The 20,383-nt window shown below is 38.2% G+C and overlaps 1 protein-coding gene across 1 annotated transcript; it reads right to left on the minus strand.

Moving 5' to 3' along the window:
- Positions 1 to 2,704: 2,704 nt before the first annotated feature.
- Positions 2,705 to 10,915, minus strand: LOC131683367 (gamma-aminobutyric acid receptor-associated protein-like). Its single transcript, XM_058965290.1, has 3 exons — positions 10,706 to 10,915; positions 3,064 to 3,261; positions 2,705 to 2,934 (listed from the first exon to the last, which is right to left on the minus strand). Exons 1-3 carry the CDS (start codon positions 10,793 to 10,795, stop codon positions 2,866 to 2,868), a joined length of 357 nt encoding a protein of 118 aa, XP_058821273.1. The 5' UTR covers positions 10,796 to 10,915; the 3' UTR covers positions 2,705 to 2,865.
- Between the last annotated feature and the right edge of the window lie 9,468 nt (positions 10,916 to 20,383).

The following is a 20,383-nucleotide window of genomic DNA, read 5'->3' on the forward strand; positions in this document are numbered from 1 at the left end:
AACATTCACCATAAATTTTATTCATCAAATGCATCCGAAACTGTAATCGAAAGTATACAACTAAACTTATTATTGAATTACATATTAATCCTTTGAACTCCTAATATGTAACCTTAACGTTCTTATGCAAAAGTTGTCCTTATTAATTCTTTTATATTACCATAATTCAAACGGAAGACTTTCTCTTATGTTTGACTCTCTACTAGGTCGCTCAAAAAGATATATTCACAAACTATACCGTTCCGTATGAGGGACTTTTTATAGTCGCACTAATCAAAACAATCCAACTCCAGTTGGTACACTTACATTCGGAACTTAAAACCCAAAGGCAATGAAGCATATTCGGCGAATTTCGGGTTGATGGCCCGATGGAGTCATCAACCCGAAATTCACCGGAGTGTTTTAGATGATAAATTTGTATGTAAGCTAACACGGCGTAACTCATTGGTGTAGTGGACACACGGCTGCATTATCAATCATCTCCGATTTCCAGATTCAGTAAACCAGGAACTTCCTAAATCCGCTGAGCTTGTACACGGTGCCAAGTAGTTGACATTTCTTTGCGGCGTGATCGTTGGATTTGTTCAATACGGTAGTTACATCTGGATGGAAGTTCGGGACGTTGTGCAGGATCTTTTTAACTCCAGCTTGCAATATCTACGCACATAATACGTGTATAATATATTATAATCACAACTACTATTTGGCATCAAATACTGACCTTAGAAACGCATGCACTTGTTGATTTCCCATTCCTTTTTTCTTATTTTGATTACAGAATAGCGTAATCTTCAATGCGAATCCAATCCTATGCTATCGATCTCCCAATAAATCTATTTTTTGTTATTCTAACGATTATAAAACGACAAAAGGGCTATATTGACAAATTCTTTGGAAGTCAGGCGTAAACATTTGGGCGAGAAAAAAAAAGACGGCGAAGTCATACGGGCGAAACGGTATTGTCAAAAACAGTAGGGCGAGTTTCCAAAGGGCGAAATCAAGACCTGCAAGCACATTGGGCGTAGGCAACAATTTATTTTTTATCAGAGAGAAGAACATAGCAATTAAATTCGTTTTTATATTATCATGATGTTTAATCATGGAGGCATTGGGGAAAAATAATCATTAAATAACTAGTACCTACAAAAAATATCCACATTTGAAAATGTATCACCGTACATTCAAACCCATTTTCTACCATTTTAGTATTCTGCGACTTAGGCCCTTATGAAAGATCTATGTCGAATAATTATTGTAATCTATAAGAATAATTATTGTAAAAATACTGCTATTGTCTCTATTGTCTAATGTTGCTAGCAGTGCACTCTTCGAGAGGAGCAAAATGACCAACATTCTGAAGTTTTTTGATTTTTATCAATATTCCCAATTCAAGGCAATATGGGTGTTTTCTCCATTTTGCCAAAACTTCTGGGAAATTGTTATACAGTGATGACCCGTTTTTATCAGCCCCTTGGCGAATTTTAAGCTGATAAAACAGGGACATTGATAAAATCTTCCTATGTTTTTTAATAAACCGAAGCTCTTAAAATATTCTTTGTTCTTTAGATATAGTCTCGCAACATTTTCTTATTATTTACTTTAAGTTCTCGTTAAGGGGGTCTGACAGTGCAAACTTTAAAAAATTGATATTTTTATTTTTGCATTGTTCAGATCTCTTAGATAAGAAATATATGCCCAAGAAAGGATTTACTCGAATTCAACTTGGTTCGTCTGCTAGAGCCCGTCAAACTACCAACTATCTATTTTCATATGAAGCTGATAAAATCGGCGGTAAATAAAACCGAGGGCTGATAAAATCGAATCTCCACTGTATCTGGAGAATGAGCTTCTAAGCATTGGTTGATTGTGGATAAGGCTTTTCCGAGAAAGATTACATTCTGGAATATTGTTTTCTAGGAATTTTTGCTTTTGAGGGAATGGTTTTCTATAAAACAGTTCTTTCTGAGGAAAACATTTCGGTATTTTAGCTTCTGTGGAATGGTTTTTTGGGGAAAGTCGTAGAACCAAATCTTCATTGCAATATTCAACACTACATGAATTCGCAAATTCTATACTTTAATTCGGAATAAATAATGTCACCCAACTTCGGGGTTCAGCACAATGCAAACAATTTCAAATGTGATCGAATCGAAAAATGTCGTTCGATGTAAGTGCGAAAGAGTAGTACATTTGAAAAGATCAAATCAATAAAATAAAGTAAAACTTTTCTGGGCAATGACTTTCTGGGAAATGATGCATTCTGGGGAATAGTATATTCTGGGGGATGATATTCTTGGGGCTGGAATTCTGGGGAATGATTTTCGGGGGAATAGTATACAATCAACAGTAATACAACTACAATTCCATTGTAATGAGCATGCCAAAAACGCTTGAAATACCAAGAAAAAGATTCCAAACGTTGAGGTATCCGTCTTGAGCACAGTTTTCTTATATCAGTTCCAAATAAAAGTAGATTAAGGAACACTGTAAGAACCGGATATATTTTTCCGGTTTCAAAATAAATATTTTTTAAACGAGTCTAACATTAAAGAGCCCCGTCCGATTTTTACGCTTAAGTTCATATCTAACTTTTTACATAGTAATGCATTGAAAACGGGTTTTCGAAGTTGCTACTTTTATTTTCGTTTACGCATTTTGAGGGTTCTAGTTAGGCCATACAAATGATATAAAAATCAAATATTACTTGAAATTGTGCATAGTTAAAACCCACTAAAATCAACTCATTAGTTTATTGATAATGATGCTAGCTGTGAAGCTTAACATACACAGACATGAAGTAGCTTTTGAAAATTAAATATAGTTAAATGATTACTGATTAAATATTTATACATCTTTCTTCTATTCTTAATTGTTGCCATACACATTTTCATCCGAATAGGCGATGTAAAGGAAGTAGTCCTCTTCGTGGTGTTCCTGTTGAAAAATGCATCATTAGTATAAAAGATGGGCACAACTATTTTACATAACATTTCCAAGAAAATAAACAATCCAGTTCTTAGGAGCTGTTATGCGAAATGCGATAGTAAATATTTGCTAATTTACCTGGTAAAGAGATCCCATAGTAGCCGAAGTAGGCGGAATTACATTATTCACGAAGAAAAACAAAGCATCCTCTGGCCTAAGATGAATACGCTTACGAATCAGAAAGTAAAACTGTCCAACGGTGAGATCGGAAGGTACCAGATACTTTTTCTTGTCCAAATCTCCGATGCGTGCCTTAGGAGCTTTTTCAACAATAACCTGTCAATTAAATGTAAAAATCGATTTAAAACAAAGCTGTAATGCTATCGATTTCCGTGTACACTCGAATAGACGTTGAGATACTTTCGATAATGGTACGGAATCGATACTCGATTTTTCGGTATCGAGACCTCAAGCACGATACTTTACGAATATCGATACAATGTTAACAACATTAACAAAATCGAAGCAACTAGTAGAGGGAACAATATAATTCGGAATTCTGAACGATTTTGGAATTATTCCCTAGTCAGGTTCAACCCTTGCGCATCGGTTGCTGCATTTGAGTTGTTAAAATAATTGGAGCACCAATCGAATTTGATGAAAAAATCAAATAAATGATGGATGATTAATTGAGAGCAAACATTGCCCATTATTTGGCAGCCCATGAGACTTTCTAATCAGCTAATTATATATTGTTTGTTTTCTGACGTTCTAGATCTGACAAAATCGACTGGATCTAACTTCAAACGAAGCGGACCAATGAAAGATGTTTTGTCGAACGGGTTTTTCTGTTCGCAGGAGCAGAGCAAAATATTGACTGCAAAAGCCCACTGCTTAATTATCAAACGGTTTTCAGATTGCCTAATTTAGGGAATTAAGCTACTGTAAAAGGGTGAAATGGCGATACTTTCAAGTATCGATACTAAGACTACGATTATATCAAAAGTTTCAGTACTTGGATTCGATACCTGTATCGATTCTAAGTATCGATATATTTTATTATCGCAACGTCCCTTCAATGCTTGAGACCGCGTTTGGATGTTTAAAGGTACTACGTTTACTTAACTACCGGGGTGTTTTCATGTTGGCGAAATCGCGGGCGTAAGTATGTGTGGATTATTGCAATTGCATGGTCGCGTTTGTGACCCGGTTTGTGTTATTGCGAAGGTCACGAGCGTTTGTACTTATGAGTGTAATAGAGATATACTAATAAAAGGATTCACATGCCAAATAGGGAAAAAAGATGCAGAGCTTGATTAGAGATGTATAAATTGACCAATACAATTTTGGTTTTCATCAGTAATGGAAAAGCAAACTAATAGATATAAAAAAGAAACAGACTAATGAATTAGAATAGAAAAGCACATGTAACATGCAATCAAACTCGTTTAAATGCAGCAAATGTTGTATATTTACCATTAACGACAACTGCATTCTGTTAGACTTTCATCATGCTATGCTGGCCGGGAATGGATGATTCACGTGCGTCGGTAAATTCATTGAATAGAACCAAATGCACAAATTGAACACCGGAAGTATTAGCCACTATTCTGTCATATCCAGCTTTTTACGTGCCATGGCGGTCTAAATTGTTCAGTTCGTAATACGTATTATTGCCCTTTTTGACAATAATCGTTTACGCCAGCTTGACAGCAACGCCCAGTTAAAGATGTCGGGCGTTCATTGAATAAACATCCAACACATTGGACTAACATAGGATGACTTAATCTCACTGGGTGGTTGACGTAAATGATTATTGACAAAAAAGGGCCATGAAACGTATTACGAACTGAACAATTTAGACCGCCATTATGGCACGTAAAAGCTGGATACGCCAGTTCTTCATCCATTCCCTGACCCCAAATACTCATACTAACATACACACAGATAGACATACGGCTAGCACATAACAATTGTACACTAATACGAAAAACTACGATTATTATAAAACGGCAACTAATAGGTTTCTACTTATGTATTTATTAAATTAATTTGATTATTAAATGGACAATGACTCCCAGTGTGAGCCCCGGCCACGAAACCGCTATCAAATTGTGGAACAATGTTTGCAAACACGGCACACAGTAAAAGTCAATCCACGTCGACCCGCCAGTCGGCCACGTCACCGCGCACAGACTAGTGGTTGAGCGTTGGTATGCGCAGGTGCAGAGTATGAAAAAACAAAAAAGGCGCATAAGCCCTCTCGATCGCCTCGATGCACAACTATCGAGGCGTAATGCAACAACCGTCTTAAAGCAATTGTCTGTTAAAGGTTCTGTAGCACTGATGTACGCAATATGTTTAATGATGTTTGCAATACCGTCAAACCCCTCAACCTTGGGGAGGGTATTTTAATTTAATCGGTTTCTGTAACTAAATCATTGTCATTTCTCAGCCCACACCCTGGCAGACGTTCATCCGCCCATCTAGACTCTGTCAAGATGAGGACCTACAAAGCCTAACTGTTCGTATGTGCTAGTCCGTATAGCACACCAGTTTCTTCCACAAGCAGGCGCCGGCTGTTAGCCAGTCCCACAAGTTTCAGATACATTACATAGAGGATAGTCGGAGGCAGAAAATGAAGAGATAGTAAAGAGATTTTGGTTTGCTGAAACGAGACAAGAAAAGCAAAATGATTGTGATTAGTATCGTAGTTATAATAAATAAGTAAACGATTTCTCATCTGTTTATTTCCTTGTTCGTAGTCCTCCTTCCTGTTCCTGATCTGTATGGGCTATTGGCTTTCCTTGGCCGTCACGTTCTCTTGCACCGAGTTGCATATATTGTAGCAAGAGAAACAAATGAAGACAAAAAAATTAAAATAAATGCGAAATGCTCTCCTTCCAGACCCCGAACATAACGCTTACTTTCCCTTTGCTTATCATTTTGGTACCACCCGAGGAGCACTTGGCCTTGTACCCACTGCTCTTCCACCATCCTCGTGGTTTTCTGGCGTCACATGTGATATTTGGGTACGGAAAATGATTTTCTGAGCAGACAATCAAATGAAAGAAGATTGCCAGGTAATTAGTGCACTTTCAGCACCAGGTATCATATCGCATTTGTAGATACACATATTAACTGTATCTACTATACGATATGATGGCCGAAAGGATAAGCAACCCAAGCTCCCCAATACCGTCAAACCCCTCAACCTTGGGGAGCGTATTTTAATTTAATCGGTTTCTGTAACTAAATCATTAAAATATCCTACAATCTAAGCGCCCCGATACGCTTTCAGCATATTTTTATTTTCATTTCTTTAAAACTGTACTGTAGTGGATCAAACCTAAATACATGTGATAATGCGAGGACAAATGAGATACTAAAACCGACTAATTGAAAATTGTCAAAAGTGTAAAGCCTACACGAGACAGAAATATTGTCAATAAATCATATATTGATCAATATATTGATGGTGTAAGGTAATCTTGAAAATATTGATTCCGTAGAATTTAAATGGGATTGATGGATTGAAGGAGTCTTGTCAATATATTTATTGACAATATTTCTGTCTTTACACCATCAATATATTGATCAATATATGATTTATTGTCAATATTTCTGCTCGTGTAGGATCCGCTTAAAGCAGGCTCTTCAAGCGGACCCTACACGAGCAGAAATATTGACAATAAACCAATTATTGATCAATATATTGATCGTGTTAGGACGCTATAAAAATATTGATTCTGTAGAATTCAAATGGGATTGACGGATTGAAGTAGTCTTGTCAATATTTTTATTGACAATATTCTTGTCTCGTGTAGGGTCCGCCACACAAGCAGAAATATTGACAATAATCCAATTATTGATCAATATATTGATAGTGAGAGGGGATGTTAAAAATAGACAATACACGAGACAAAAATATTGTCAATAAATATATTGACAAGACTGCTTCAATTTATCAATCCCATTAAAATTCAACAGAATCAATATTTTCAAGATTATCTTGCACCATCAATATATTGGATCAATAAATGATTTATTGTCAATATTTCTGCTCGTGTAGGGCCCGCTTAAGAGCGGTTCTCAAGCGGACCCTACACGAGACCAGCATATTGTCAATAAAAATATTGACAAGACAGCATCAATAAGCGGACCCTACACGAGACAGAAATATTGTCAATAAATATATTGACAAGACTGCTTCAATCCATCAATCCCATTTAAATTCCATAAAATCACTACACTACACGAGACAAGAATATTGTCAATAAAAATATTGTCAAGACTGCTTCAATAAGCGGACCCTACACGTGCAGAAATATTGTTAATAAATCGATTATTATCAATATATTGATCGTGTAAAGCGGACCCTACACGTGCAGAAATATTGACAATAAATCGATTATTGATCAATATATTGATCGTGTAAGGGTATCTTGAAAATATTGATCATGTAGAAATCAAATGGGATTGACGGATTGATGCAATCTTGTCAATATTTTTATTGACAATATTCTTGTCCCGTGTAGGGTCTGCTTAAGGCTATCTTAAAAGTATTGATCATGAAGAAATCAACTGAGATTGAGGGATTGAAGCAGTCTTGTCAATATTTTTATTGACAATATTCTTGTCTCGTGTAGGGTCCGCTATACGTCAATCCCATTTGAATTCTACGGAATCAATATTTTCAAAATGTCCTTACACGATCAATATATTGATCAAGAATTGGTTTATTGTCAATATTTCTGATCATGTAGGGTCCGCTTCAGAATAACGTAATTTTTGTCTTCAATACACTGCTCAAAATTAACAAACTGCAAATTTTGGTTATCCTCATCGGAATACTGCCTCGGCGGAGCATTTCAGCCATAGAATTGATAAAAAATAATTAACGTAACTTTATTTTTTCTTCATAACACTCTTTTGAATGTCTTGATTGCGAATGTTCGTTGCATTCAATGAAAGGTCACCTCTGGTGAACATTTTGGATAAGTAATTGGTGTAAAAATCCGGATGTTTTTTTAAATACAATTTGAAACAAAACTTTGAGAAAGTCATCGCCTTTTTATCTGTTTGGGTTCAATGCGGGTTACGCTGTTTTCAAAAATTATGCTTGTAATTATTCGCTACCTATTTCCAGATAACGAACGCAAGGATTGTTATAAATCCATAAAATTTTAAAAACAATGTAAATGTTAGAACCAGAAAAGAAATCATATATATATATATATATATATATATATATATATATATATATATATATATATATATATATATATATATATATATATATATATATATATATATATATATATATATATATATATATATATATATATATATATATATATATATATATATATATATATATATATATATATATATATATATATATATATATATATATATATATATATATATATATATATATATATATATATATATATATATATATATATATATATATATATATATATATATATATATATATATATATATATATATATATATATATATATATATATATATATATATATATATATATATATATATATATATATATATATATATATATATATATATATATATATATATATATATATATATATATATATATATATATAAATATACAATTTGCTTCACCAGACAAATGCTCAAACCACCAGGGTATCGTAAATGCTAGGCAAATTACAAATCGATATAGATCTTTCATTAGGGCTTAAATCGCAAATGTAAACAAACTGCGTTTTCGCTATTATGACATTATGCGACAAAATACTACAAGATTGAGGTGGAAATTAGTTAAAATGGTTTTAGTTCGATTTATAATTATAAAACGGCGAAACATGCATTTTCTTCGAGATTTCGACTTAGGCCCTTCTTATCATATGGAATATAAAGGCTAAACTTACAAAATTATTCTTTAAACGGCGGTTCTATTATATAAATAATAAGTAATATCTACTATGATCATGTCTACTCGATAGTTGTTGCATATAAACATTCGAATATTTCGATATTTTCATGTAATTCGAAGAAAAGATGCACGAGCCCTTTCATTTACATTGGGTTTCTATGCGCCCATATAGACTTTTCTACGGCTCATGTACGTACACGGCACATGACACAAACACTACATCACTAGCTGGTGGAAAATAATAAACAAAGACGGCAAAATCAAATGGGATTGTTTTCAACCAGGAAGCTGCAGAAGTGTTCGTGAGACCGGGCGACAAGAACTCAATGCTGAGCCCTATTAAAAAGTATACTGTCAAGCTCGCCCATTTTCCCAACCCTACCCAGCAAGACAGTCAATTCGACACAGATCTTTCAATAGGGCCAAAGTCGCAATGTACTCAAATGGAGAAAAATCAGTTTCAATATACGGCGATGCTTTTCTAAATGTAGTTTTTATTGTAGGTATAAATTACTTTATGACCATGTTTTTCCGGAAGCATCTTTGGTTAAACCTTATGAGAATATAACAAAGAATTTAATTCCTATGTGCTTTTAGTGGGTAGAAACTAAAAAAATGCTTACGCCCAATTTGCATCCCAGTCGTGATTTTGCCCTTCAGCAACCACCATTTGCGGAAGGGCTAAACGGTGTACATAATTTTCAGAAGGGCGCGGTAAAAGGGCTAAACTGACTCTGTCTTGCTTGGTAGGGCTGGGTAAATGGGCGAGCTTGACAGTATACTTTTTATTAGGGCTCAGCAAATGGGCGCATAGAAACCCAATGTAAATGATAGGGCGCGTGCATCTTTTCTTCGAATTTCATGAAAATATCGAAATATTCGAATGTTTATGTGCAACAACTATCGAGTAGACATGATCCTAGTAGATATTGCTTATCATTTATATAATAGAACCGCCGTTTAAAGAATAATTTTGTGAATAATAACCGTACGCCCGGTTCTGTCAAAAAATGTAAGTTTAGCCTTTATATTCCATATGAGAAGAAGGGCCTAAGTCGAAATCTCGAAGAAAATGCATGTTTCGCCGTTTTGTTTTCTTTAATTATGAATCGAACTAAAAACCATTTTAACTAGTTTTCACCTTAATCTTGTAGTATTTTTGTCGCATAATGTCATAATAGCGAAAACACAGTTTGTTTACATTTGCGATTTAAGCCCTAATGAAAGATCTATGTCGAATTTAGCCCATTTACCGCGCCCTTCTGAAAATTATGTACAGTTTAACCCTTCCGCAAATGGTGGTTGCTGAAGGGCGAAATCACGACTGGGATGCAAATTGGGCGTAAGCATTTTTTTAGTTTCTACCTACTAAAAGCACATAGGAATTAAATTCTTTGTTATATTGTCACAAGGTTTAATCAAAGATACTTCCGGAAAGACATGGTCAATAAGTAATTTATTCCTACAACAAAAACTACATTTAGAAAAGCATCGCGGAATATTGAAACTGATTTTTCTCCATTTGAGTACATTGCGACTTAGGCCCTAATGAAAGATCTGTGTCGAAATAACGATGATCATCGAAAACAAAGAGAAATCAAGTCTGGTTGATGACGTAATAACCTTGACAAAGTAATTAAGTTTATATGCTTTATATTAAGGATATAAAAATTAAATTCCACTTATTGCTCGATGGAAAATATTTCACTGAGGAAAAAAGATTTTTTGCCCAATTTAAAATAAAGTTGGATAAATAAATACCGAAGAGAAATCCGACATTTTGATTCATCCAGGTCATGAATCATTTTTCTCATCTAATTTCACAAAAAAAAGTTCACGAAAAATCAAACTTACAGGTACTCGATCTGGATATTTGCGACGAATTTTGTCTCCTTCGGCCTTTCGTTTTTCAAACGGATGCTCTTCTTTGTACTGAAACTTCATATTCAACCGATTTTATTTTTTTTCGCGTAAAATACAAGACGTTTACAAAAAGCGTTTCGAACTGTATATTTGGTACAACTAAAGTTTCAGAAGCACCAACTGCGTATCTGATTGCTTTGTTTATATATTTCAAGCAAAGATGAAGCAAAACAGGCTGTGTTACAAAGCGTTACTCGATCGGAATGGGGGCGCTTCCAATGCAGTATATCCCAGTGAGCAAATTTTCTGGCAGAGACTGCTCTGCTAGATTTCTGTAAGTCTTGGTTTGGAAGCCCTGTCAGATTTCTGCGCGTATCCTGTGGGGTTAGTTAAGCTAGGGCGAACTCGGTTTCGCTCGCGTTTTCTGGCAAATTTTAATAGGAACCGAGCAAAACCCTGGCATAACTCGGACATAAACTGTGCAAAGATCCTGGCAATTTCTAGCTGGTAGAATTCAGCACGAATCGAGCAAAACATCTGACAAAGATGTGGCAGGAAGCGTGCAGAATTCTTGGCCGTATATTTCTGGCTGGATTCTGGATAAAAGTGAGCAGCATCGGTTGGTTTAACCGCTTCTGTCAGAAACGGTTGTTGCATTTGAGCGAATTCGTTGCCAGAATTCTCGTACAAATCGCGCAAAATGCTCGCAGAAACTCTGCCAGCATCAATTTCGGTTTTTTTTTCGAGGTGAAAAGTGTCTCTAAGTGTTTTAATCAGTAGATCCGAGGTGAAGCTCGGCCTTTTCTCACTTTTCATCGTGCGCCAAAGAATCAGGATGCTCGTTCGGATGTTTATGTTCACTTCAAGGGCCCCGGCCGCCATGCCTAATTTTGCAAGTGTAGAACTAATACACTCAAAAGTGTCAAATGTTCCCACCTTTCTCTCCATCTTGTGCGCGTATCCTGTCGGCAGGGTGGCCAGACCTACCGATTTATCGGTAGTCCTAGAAAAACTCTAGAAAGAGAACTGCGGAGACTCCATTTTGGGTCGATTGGATTCGCGTTTAGCTGTCAAAAAACGAATCCAATCGAACATTGCCTATCCTTATTACATTGCAATGCCGGGGCATACGTTGCCAAAAATGCTGTTTTTTCTCCGCAGTTCTCTTACTATGAGTTTTTCTAAGTAGTCCTACCGATTTTGGTCTTCCCTACCAATTCACAGACGACCAAGGCAAAACTACCGATATTTTGTTATTCCTACCGAAAACCCAGTGAGCAAATTTTCTGGCAGGGACCGCTCTGCTAGATTTCTGTAAGTCTTGGTTTGGCAGCCCTGTCAGATTTCTGCGCGTATCCTGTCGGGTTAGTTGAGCTAGGACGAACTCGGTTTCGTTGGCGTTTTCTGGCAAATTTTGATAGGAACCGAGCTAAACCCTGGCATAACTCGGACATAAACTGTGCAAAGATCCTGGCAATTCCTACCTGGCAGAATTTTAGCACGAATCCAGTAAAACATCTAACAAAGTTGTGGCAGGAAGCGTTCAGAAATCTTGGCCGTACATTCCTGGCTGGATTCTGGTTAAAAGTGAGCTGCACGGTTTGTTTAACCGCTTCTTTCAGAAACGGTTGTTGAATTTGAGCGAACTCTTTGCCAGAATTCTCGCACAAATCGTGCAAAATATTGGCAAAAACTCTGCCAGTATCAATTTCGCTTTGCTAACTTTCTGCTTGCCACGCTGACCGGGCGGTTGTTGCATTTGAGCGAATTAGTTGCCAGAATTCTCGCACAAAATGCTCGCAGAAACTCTGCCAGCATCAATTTCGCTCTGCTCAACTTTTGCTAACTTTCTGCTTGCCACGCTGACCGGGTACCGGCAGAGAAAAAAAATTCTGGCAGTATTTCTGGGAGTTTGACTGGCAGAACTCTGCCAGCTCAAATGCAACAACCGTTTCTGGTAGAATTTTTCACCTTACGGTTATTAACGGTTTTTCCTTCCAGATTTCTGCCAGGCACGCACCGGCAGGAGCCGGTACCGCTTTGGGATTTGCTTGCATTTGTTCTACTTTTTTTTTTTTTTTCAATTTATTGTATCCCTCTAAGAACGGTTGGTTTCAAAATCGTCCAATGAAGGACGTTCGTTAGACCAATTTGAACAACGTCCAAATAACCGTTCAACGAACGTCCAGCGTTGGACCCGTGTTGAACGATTTTGAAACAATTTATTGGACGTCTCAGTGGGATATTTATAAAAAAACATGCCTTTAGCACAGAGAACAGACATCCATGATCGAACAAAAATATTTAAAAAACGTGTGTAAACATTTGAATTAATATACTAAAAACACTAGTGCCGCCACACCAACCTATCCCAACTATCCGTCAAATTGATTCCGGAACCGGTTCGAAATCCTGGATGGATTCTGCATGGAATCTAGCTCAAAGAAAACAACCGATTCCGACTCTATCGGTTGACGCATTTGAGCTGGAATTCATGCTGGAAGTCCGAATCGGTTCCGGACTAGTTTGACTGGGTAGAGGAATAACCGCTGTCAATTCTGTCGCACTCAGCCACAAAAAAAACATGACGACAGTAGCGCACCTGGTTTAGATATCCAAACTACCTTCGAAACCGTTAGAGATTTTACACAAGTTGAATGCTGAAGATGGACGTCTGTTCTCTGTGCCTTTAGTAATTGGAGACATGAAATCCATATTACTTAACGTACTTAAAACAAAATCTTGGTTTCTCCTTTTGTTTTTCATCTGCCAAAACTAATGTCCTTAGAGACATATCAAAAATGTAAATATGGCGAAAATTAAACAAAGAGAAACAAAAAAGAACCGGTGAGGCAAACCTGCCTGCTACAACCCGGTCAAACCAATCGGAATTTGATTCGGAATCCTGAATGGAACCAGTATGGTTCCCAGCTCAAATGCAACAACCGATTCTGAAACCGTTTGAGTCGGAATCGGTTGTTGCATTTGAGTTGCGCCAGTTCCCAGTAAAGTTCAACCGGAAACGAACTGGAATTCTGGCTGGTTCCAGTTCGTATACGGGCTCCAGTGACACAACCGATTCTAACTAGAATCGGTTGTGTCACGAGCCGGAATACGAACTGGAACCAGCCAGAATTCCGGTTCATTTCCGGCTGAGCTTAATTGGGTTTGTTGCAGTTTGAGTTGAGCCAGTTTTGCACCGATAGCGGAATCCGCGCTAACAAGCAAGTTCGGCAGCCCATTATTTCAATGTTATGAAATTCCAGAGGAAATAGCTTTTTCAACAAGTGTAAGTTTAACTTAAAATTTACCTCTTCGCCATTTTTAGCTTATTATCTTGATGTTTCAGCGTTTTTACTTAATCACGGTTAAATAAAAAGCGTACACTGATCATAGACGTTCATCCAAGCTACCAACAGTTTTCCACTATTGTCTTCGAAAATTGGTAGAGTTTAGTAGCTGCGATGGCTAGTCGGTTTGAAACCACAGCTACAATTTAACAGCTGACTGCGATTGCAATTGGAACCATTATTGCCGTTAGTAAACTGATGCATCTAAGCTCCGTCTTTTTTCGTTTTTGGTCTTTTGGCAGTTCAAGTCCACAAGTGCAAACTAATTCACAATTTCTTCGTCTGTTAGCTCTGTCATTTCGCCTGGTAATACATTATTTAGTTTAATTCACATCGCACAGGAGAATTCGAAAGCAACTTACGTGCCGCGAAATATTAGAGGATTATCTTGAATTACTGAAGTTGAACATATTTCGGATATCAGATTACTCAATAATTTTGTCCACGAAAGCAGAAGCTTATCAAAAAGAACTCAGTTGGCGTGGATTGTCATTCTGGTGAATATCAAACCAACGACACGACTAGACACTTGCATTCCGAAACTGTATCTCAAATCTGACTACCCCTCAGTGACTCAGGTAACTGGAAATGTCAAATTTGATGTTTGCTTAAAATATTCATGAAACTAGCAGCTCTGACGAATCTGTTGCTATATTTTTTTTCTAATAACAGTAACCCATGGTTACAATATTGTGACTATAAATAAACTGGTTGGAATCTTCAATTCTTTAAAATTAATTTTATGATTATTGGTGAACAAATAAGCTTCCCTGCGCCTTATTTCCTTATTTCATACTTGAGGATTTGTGCCCTCCTGTACAAAGACTGGTTTTTACCAACAAATTTTCACCCTAGTGAGAAATTTTGGTTTTTACCAAATTTTCCTCCTTAGGGTGAAATATAGCATAGTGCTTTCGCATAGGCCTGCTAAGCCAAGACAAGTTTCGGCTTCACTTGTGTCTCATCGGCATAAACAGAACTTCTGCTCGAACGGGACATCACGTTTGATCAGTCGTTTGATTGAAACACATAGTGTGTTTTAGTTTTAAGGGATTTGCGTCAAGCCGGCGCTAATCTATTCCGACAATGTGTTAGTGTCGGTTTCTGATGAGGCGAAGCCGAAACGCAACATAGTATGAAATAAGGATTTGTGCCCTCCTGTACAAAGACTGGTTTTTACCAACAAATTTTCACCCTAGTGAGAAATTTTGGTTTTTACCAAATTTTCCTCCTTAGGGTGAAATATAGCATAGTGCTTTCGCATAGGCCTGCTAAGCCAAGACAAGTTTCGGCTTCACTTGTGTCTCATCGGCATAAACAGAACTTCTGCTCGAACGGGACATCACGTTTGATCAGTCGTTTGATTGAAACACATAGTGTGTTTTAGTTTTAAGGGATTTGCGTCAAGCCGGCGCTAATCTATTCCGACAATGTGTTAGTGTCGGTTTCTGATGAGGCGAAGCCGAAACGCAACATAGTATGAAATAAGGATTTGTGCCCTCCTGTACAAAGACTGGTTTTTACCAACAAATTTTCACCCTAGTGAGAAATTTTGGTTTTTACCAAATTTTCCTCCTTAGGGTGAAATATAGCATATTGAAAATTGGTTTTCGGCTAATAGGGATCTTTAGGGGTGTGTGGGTTAAGGCATATTCTGATGCAGATTAGCACCGTGAGTTAATATCTCAGTCCATTTCCAATTGCTAGGCCCGTAACTATTGAAAAAAAAAACATTTTTTTAGTTTGTTTCCTTTTAGGACAATGACACATCCAAACCCATGCGACTTGCACGACTCTATAGGTTGCCTCCGCTAGCGAATGACGGATCTCAATAGTGGCATGTCTGTAATAATATACGTACATGGAACTATTGAGAACCAAACAGGAGTCCTCAAGTCAAGGTGTTACTCCGTGCCGAGGACTGAATGGCTGGCAGGACTAAAATATGCCAGTCGCGCACGGAGTGTCGTGGGTCTTACCCTTGCTGTGTTATGCGAATCTCTGACACAGTGGACGTTCGTTTCTTCGCAAATCGTGGGATTCAAATGATGTTCATGTCCCTAATACCCATTTCGGGGTTCGCTATATGCGATTATAAGCCAACGTGTTTGGTATCTTCTAGTTGCTGTACAACAAGTGCTGATGATGAAATGTGTAGTTCTGTAATCGAATATGGTTAGAGTAACACAAATTAATCTTCAGCATAAACGTACAGCAACTATGAATCTATCTCGCCTTGTGCAGGAAGGGAAAACTTCCATAGCTTTGGTTCAAGAACCGTATTTCCATAAAGGAAACTTCTATGTTGGAAAGCTACTTAGCCCCGTCTTCGTAGCTTTCAACAAAAATGGCATGACAAATCCACGTGAAATGCCTCGTGCATGTATACTTGCGAATAGTGCAATTGACGCTTGTCTTATATCGGACCTCACAACTCGTGATATTTGTACTGTCATGGTAAATATGACTGTTGACAACATAAACAAGAAATACGTCAGTTATGTTCGGCATATTTGCCGCATAATGAACCATCACCTTCTGATGATTTCAAAAGGGTTGTATCATACTGTGGCAGAAATGGGTTTCCTCTCATAATCGGCAGTGATGCAAATTCCCACCACATAATTTGGGGCAGCTCTGATATCAATTTGAGAGGCACCGAATTGATGGAATACTTAAGTAGTACAAATCTGCACATTCTTAATGCAGGAAACCGCCCAACTTTTGCACGAGCTGGCAGAGAAGAGGTGTTAGATGTAACTAGCTGCTCTGACAGTATTACGCATGAGTTGACAAACTGGCTCGTACCAAACGAGCTCGAACCGTCGTTATCTGATCATAAGTACATCGTCTTTGATCATTTAAACGTCTCGCTAGATATCGTCACCTATCGTAATCCCAAATCTACGAACTGGGACCTCTACGAAGAGGGCTTGGCGACTAGGTTTCATGGGTATCTTCCGACGATTGAATCTCCAAGTGATTTGGATGAGGTCGTGGATAAAACAAGCTCACTCATAGTAGCAGCATACCAAGAGGCTTGTCCGCTTCGAGTTATGCGTGCTTCTAGAGGAACACCTTGGTGGAATACCGAACTTGTTCGACTCAAAAAGTTATGTAGGAGAGCTTGGAATCACAGACGCAGGGACGGGTCGGAGGCATTGAAGTTGGCTCGCAAAGCATACAGAAATGCCCTTCGATCCTCTGAGCGAAGTGGTTGGAAAAGCCTCTGCACAAATGTCTCAAGTCTCAACGAGACTACCCAGGTAACCAACAAGCATTAGTGTATGCAGTAAAGTAGCGTAAAATTTGCATTCCGGATGCTTCTTGCAGTATGCTGGCATTCGTTATGCATAACTGTTGTTAATCAGCATTTGAAAAACTGTTTAAAAACTTCTTGCCAGTAAGCAGCATTCTGAATGCACAACAGTAGTAAAAAAGCATTTTCATAGCACAGCAGTAATGTAGCCGTATATTTTGCCAAAAGCGACTTTTAAATAGCATTTAAAACGACTTAAGTGCTTATCAAGTAGCCGTTAAGACGCATTCAGCTTGCTTATTGGTTACCTGGGTATTAGATTAAATAAGTTACTTTCGAAATCGAAAGATTTTCATGTCAGTTCCATTAGAACTGCTAATGGTGAATACTCATCTGACGAAGATGTAGTACTCAACTGTCTTTTTGACACACACTTTCCAGGTTGTACGGAGCCATCACTGACGACTGCCCCTGAGTTCTTTTCAGGCAGTTCTGATTCTTGGGCATTTGCTCGTAGAATTGTGACAACCGAATCGATCAAATGGGCGATTGAAAGTTTTGCTCCGTATAAGTCTGCGGGAAAGAACGGAATTATTCCAGTTCTACTACAAAAAGGATATGAACACTTCAAGCATATTTTGAAAAAGGTTCTTACTTGCAGTCTTGCAACAGGATACATTCCATTAGCGTGGCGGGAAATAACTGTCAAATTCATTCCCAAAGGTGGCCGCGTCACTTATGAGGAGGCAAAGAGCTTTAGACCGATTAGTCTGACCTTCCTTCTCAAATCAGTGGAACGTTTAATCGACCACTACATTCGGGATGGTAGCTTGGGCGAGCACCCGCTGCATGCAATGCAACATGCATATCAGCGGGGGAAGTCTACTACCACCCTGTTACACAATGTTGTCTACAACATTGAAAAAGCTTTTTCACAAAAGCAATCAAGTTTAGGAGTTTTTCTCGATATTGAAGGTGCTTTTGACAACGTGTCTTTCGAATCCATTTTGGAAGCAGCACGAGATCATGGAGTACCTTCATATATCACGAACTGGATACACGCAATGCTTAGCAACCGACATCTGTGCTCATCGTTAAGACAAGTAGAGATGAGGAAACTGAGTGTCTGCGGATGTCCTCAAGGTGGTGTGCTGTCACCACTTCTATGGAACCTTGTCGCCGATAGCTTGTTGAGAAAACTAAATGAGCTTGGGTTTCCGACGTATGGTTTCGCCGATGATTATCATATAATGATCACCGGTATTTGCATTAACACACTTTTTGATTTGATGCAACAAGCCTTATATGTTGTTGAGCGGTGGTGTCTTCATGTTGGACTATCAGTTAATCCAAATAAAACCTCAATGGTGCTATTCACGCAACGAAGGATTACAACCGGAGCTCGTCCATTGCAGTTTTTTGATTCTGAAATTATTGTCGAAGATCAAGTTAAGTACGTTGGGGTAATTCTCGACTCAAAACTTAATTGGACAGCTCACATCGATTTCAGGATCAAGAAAGCTTGCATGGCCTTTGGCCAATGTAGACGGGCTTTCGGCAAATCTTGGGGACTCAAACCCAAGTACATTCAGTGGATCTACACAACAATTGTTAGACCAATACTGGCATACGGGTGCCTTGTTTGGTGGCAGAAGGGAGAAGTCATGACTGGTGCGTTCTCGACAACACCTACTGCTGCTCTCGAGGCACTCTTGAACATAAAACCACTACATGTGTTTCTGAAACAAGAAGCACTTTCTTGTGCATACCGTCTTAAGGTTACTGGGCTCTGGAACAGTAACCCAATAGATCGTGTAACTAGCCACACAAGACTGTGGCCCCAAATGGTTACTTGGGATGAATATACACTTGCTCCCAGTGACCTTACACTCACATGTAGTTTTCCTTCTAAAACTTTCAATGTGAGAATTCCTCTTCGTGAGGAATGGCTGTCTGGCTGGATGGAGCGACAACTTAAAGAATACGTAGTTTGTTATACAGACGGTTCTTTGTTGGAGGGCCGAGCCGGTGCTGGTGTCTATTGTCATGAAATGAGATTAAACCAATCTCATTCGCTTGGTAGATACTGTACCGTATTCCAAGCAGAAATCTTTGCGATTCTGTGTGGCGTACAATCCGCACTTCAACAGGGAATTTGCGGTAAAAGAATCTATTTTTGCTCTGACAGTCAGGCTGCCCTGAAAGCACTTAGTTCGGCAGATTCGAGATCGAAATTAGTAATCGCATGTCGAACTCAAATCGAAGAACTTAGCATTTCAAATGCTATCTACCTTCTATGGGTACCCGGTCATTCCGGTATTACTGGAAATGAATGGGCGGACGAATTGGCTAGAGCTGGCGCTGCGACTGATTTCGTTGGTCCAGAACCAGTTCTACCACTGTCAATAAGTTGGATAAAGCACAAGATTCGCTCTTGGGCTGCATTCGAACATGCCAACCATTGGCGTAGCTTGCAAACTTGCGTTCAAACAAAGGCTTTTCTGCCGGATGTGAATCCGAAAATGTCAAGAAATTTGTTGCATTTTTCCAAGCACAACTGCAGTATTCTGGTCAGGGCACTGACTGGACTTTGCAAACTCAATTATCACATGGCTACTATTCAGCGCGCTGAGTATTATTCATGTGATCTTTGTGAATCCGATTACGGAACATCATATCATTTGATATGCAATTGCCCTGTATTAATGCAATTGCGCATCCGGATTTTTGGTTCTCCATACATAGATGAACCTATGTACAGAGAGCTGAAATTTAAGGATATGCTTTTGTTCCTAACCCAGTGTGGCAAAGAGCTATAGTTTTTTAGCCGTATTTGAATGACAATATCTCTTCGGGGGTGTTGTCGTTCTGTTATCTCAATATCCCCTCGGGGGTGTTGATATATCCGCTCACTGTTTGAGTAGAGGTTCTAAATCCTTCCGGGGGTTGGAAGTTTTATTCCTGCTGTTGTAGCACCTGCAGATCGTTCAGCATCACTCCGGGGGTGCAGAATGCTCTGTTTTAATTGTTCTGTGTCGTTGTTTTCCTTACCCCTAACCA

Source organism: Topomyia yanbarensis, chromosome 2 (assembly GCF_030247195.1).
Source record: "Topomyia yanbarensis strain Yona2022 chromosome 2, ASM3024719v1, whole genome shotgun sequence".
Classification (NCBI taxonomy): domain Eukaryota; kingdom Metazoa; phylum Arthropoda; class Insecta; order Diptera; family Culicidae; genus Topomyia; species Topomyia yanbarensis.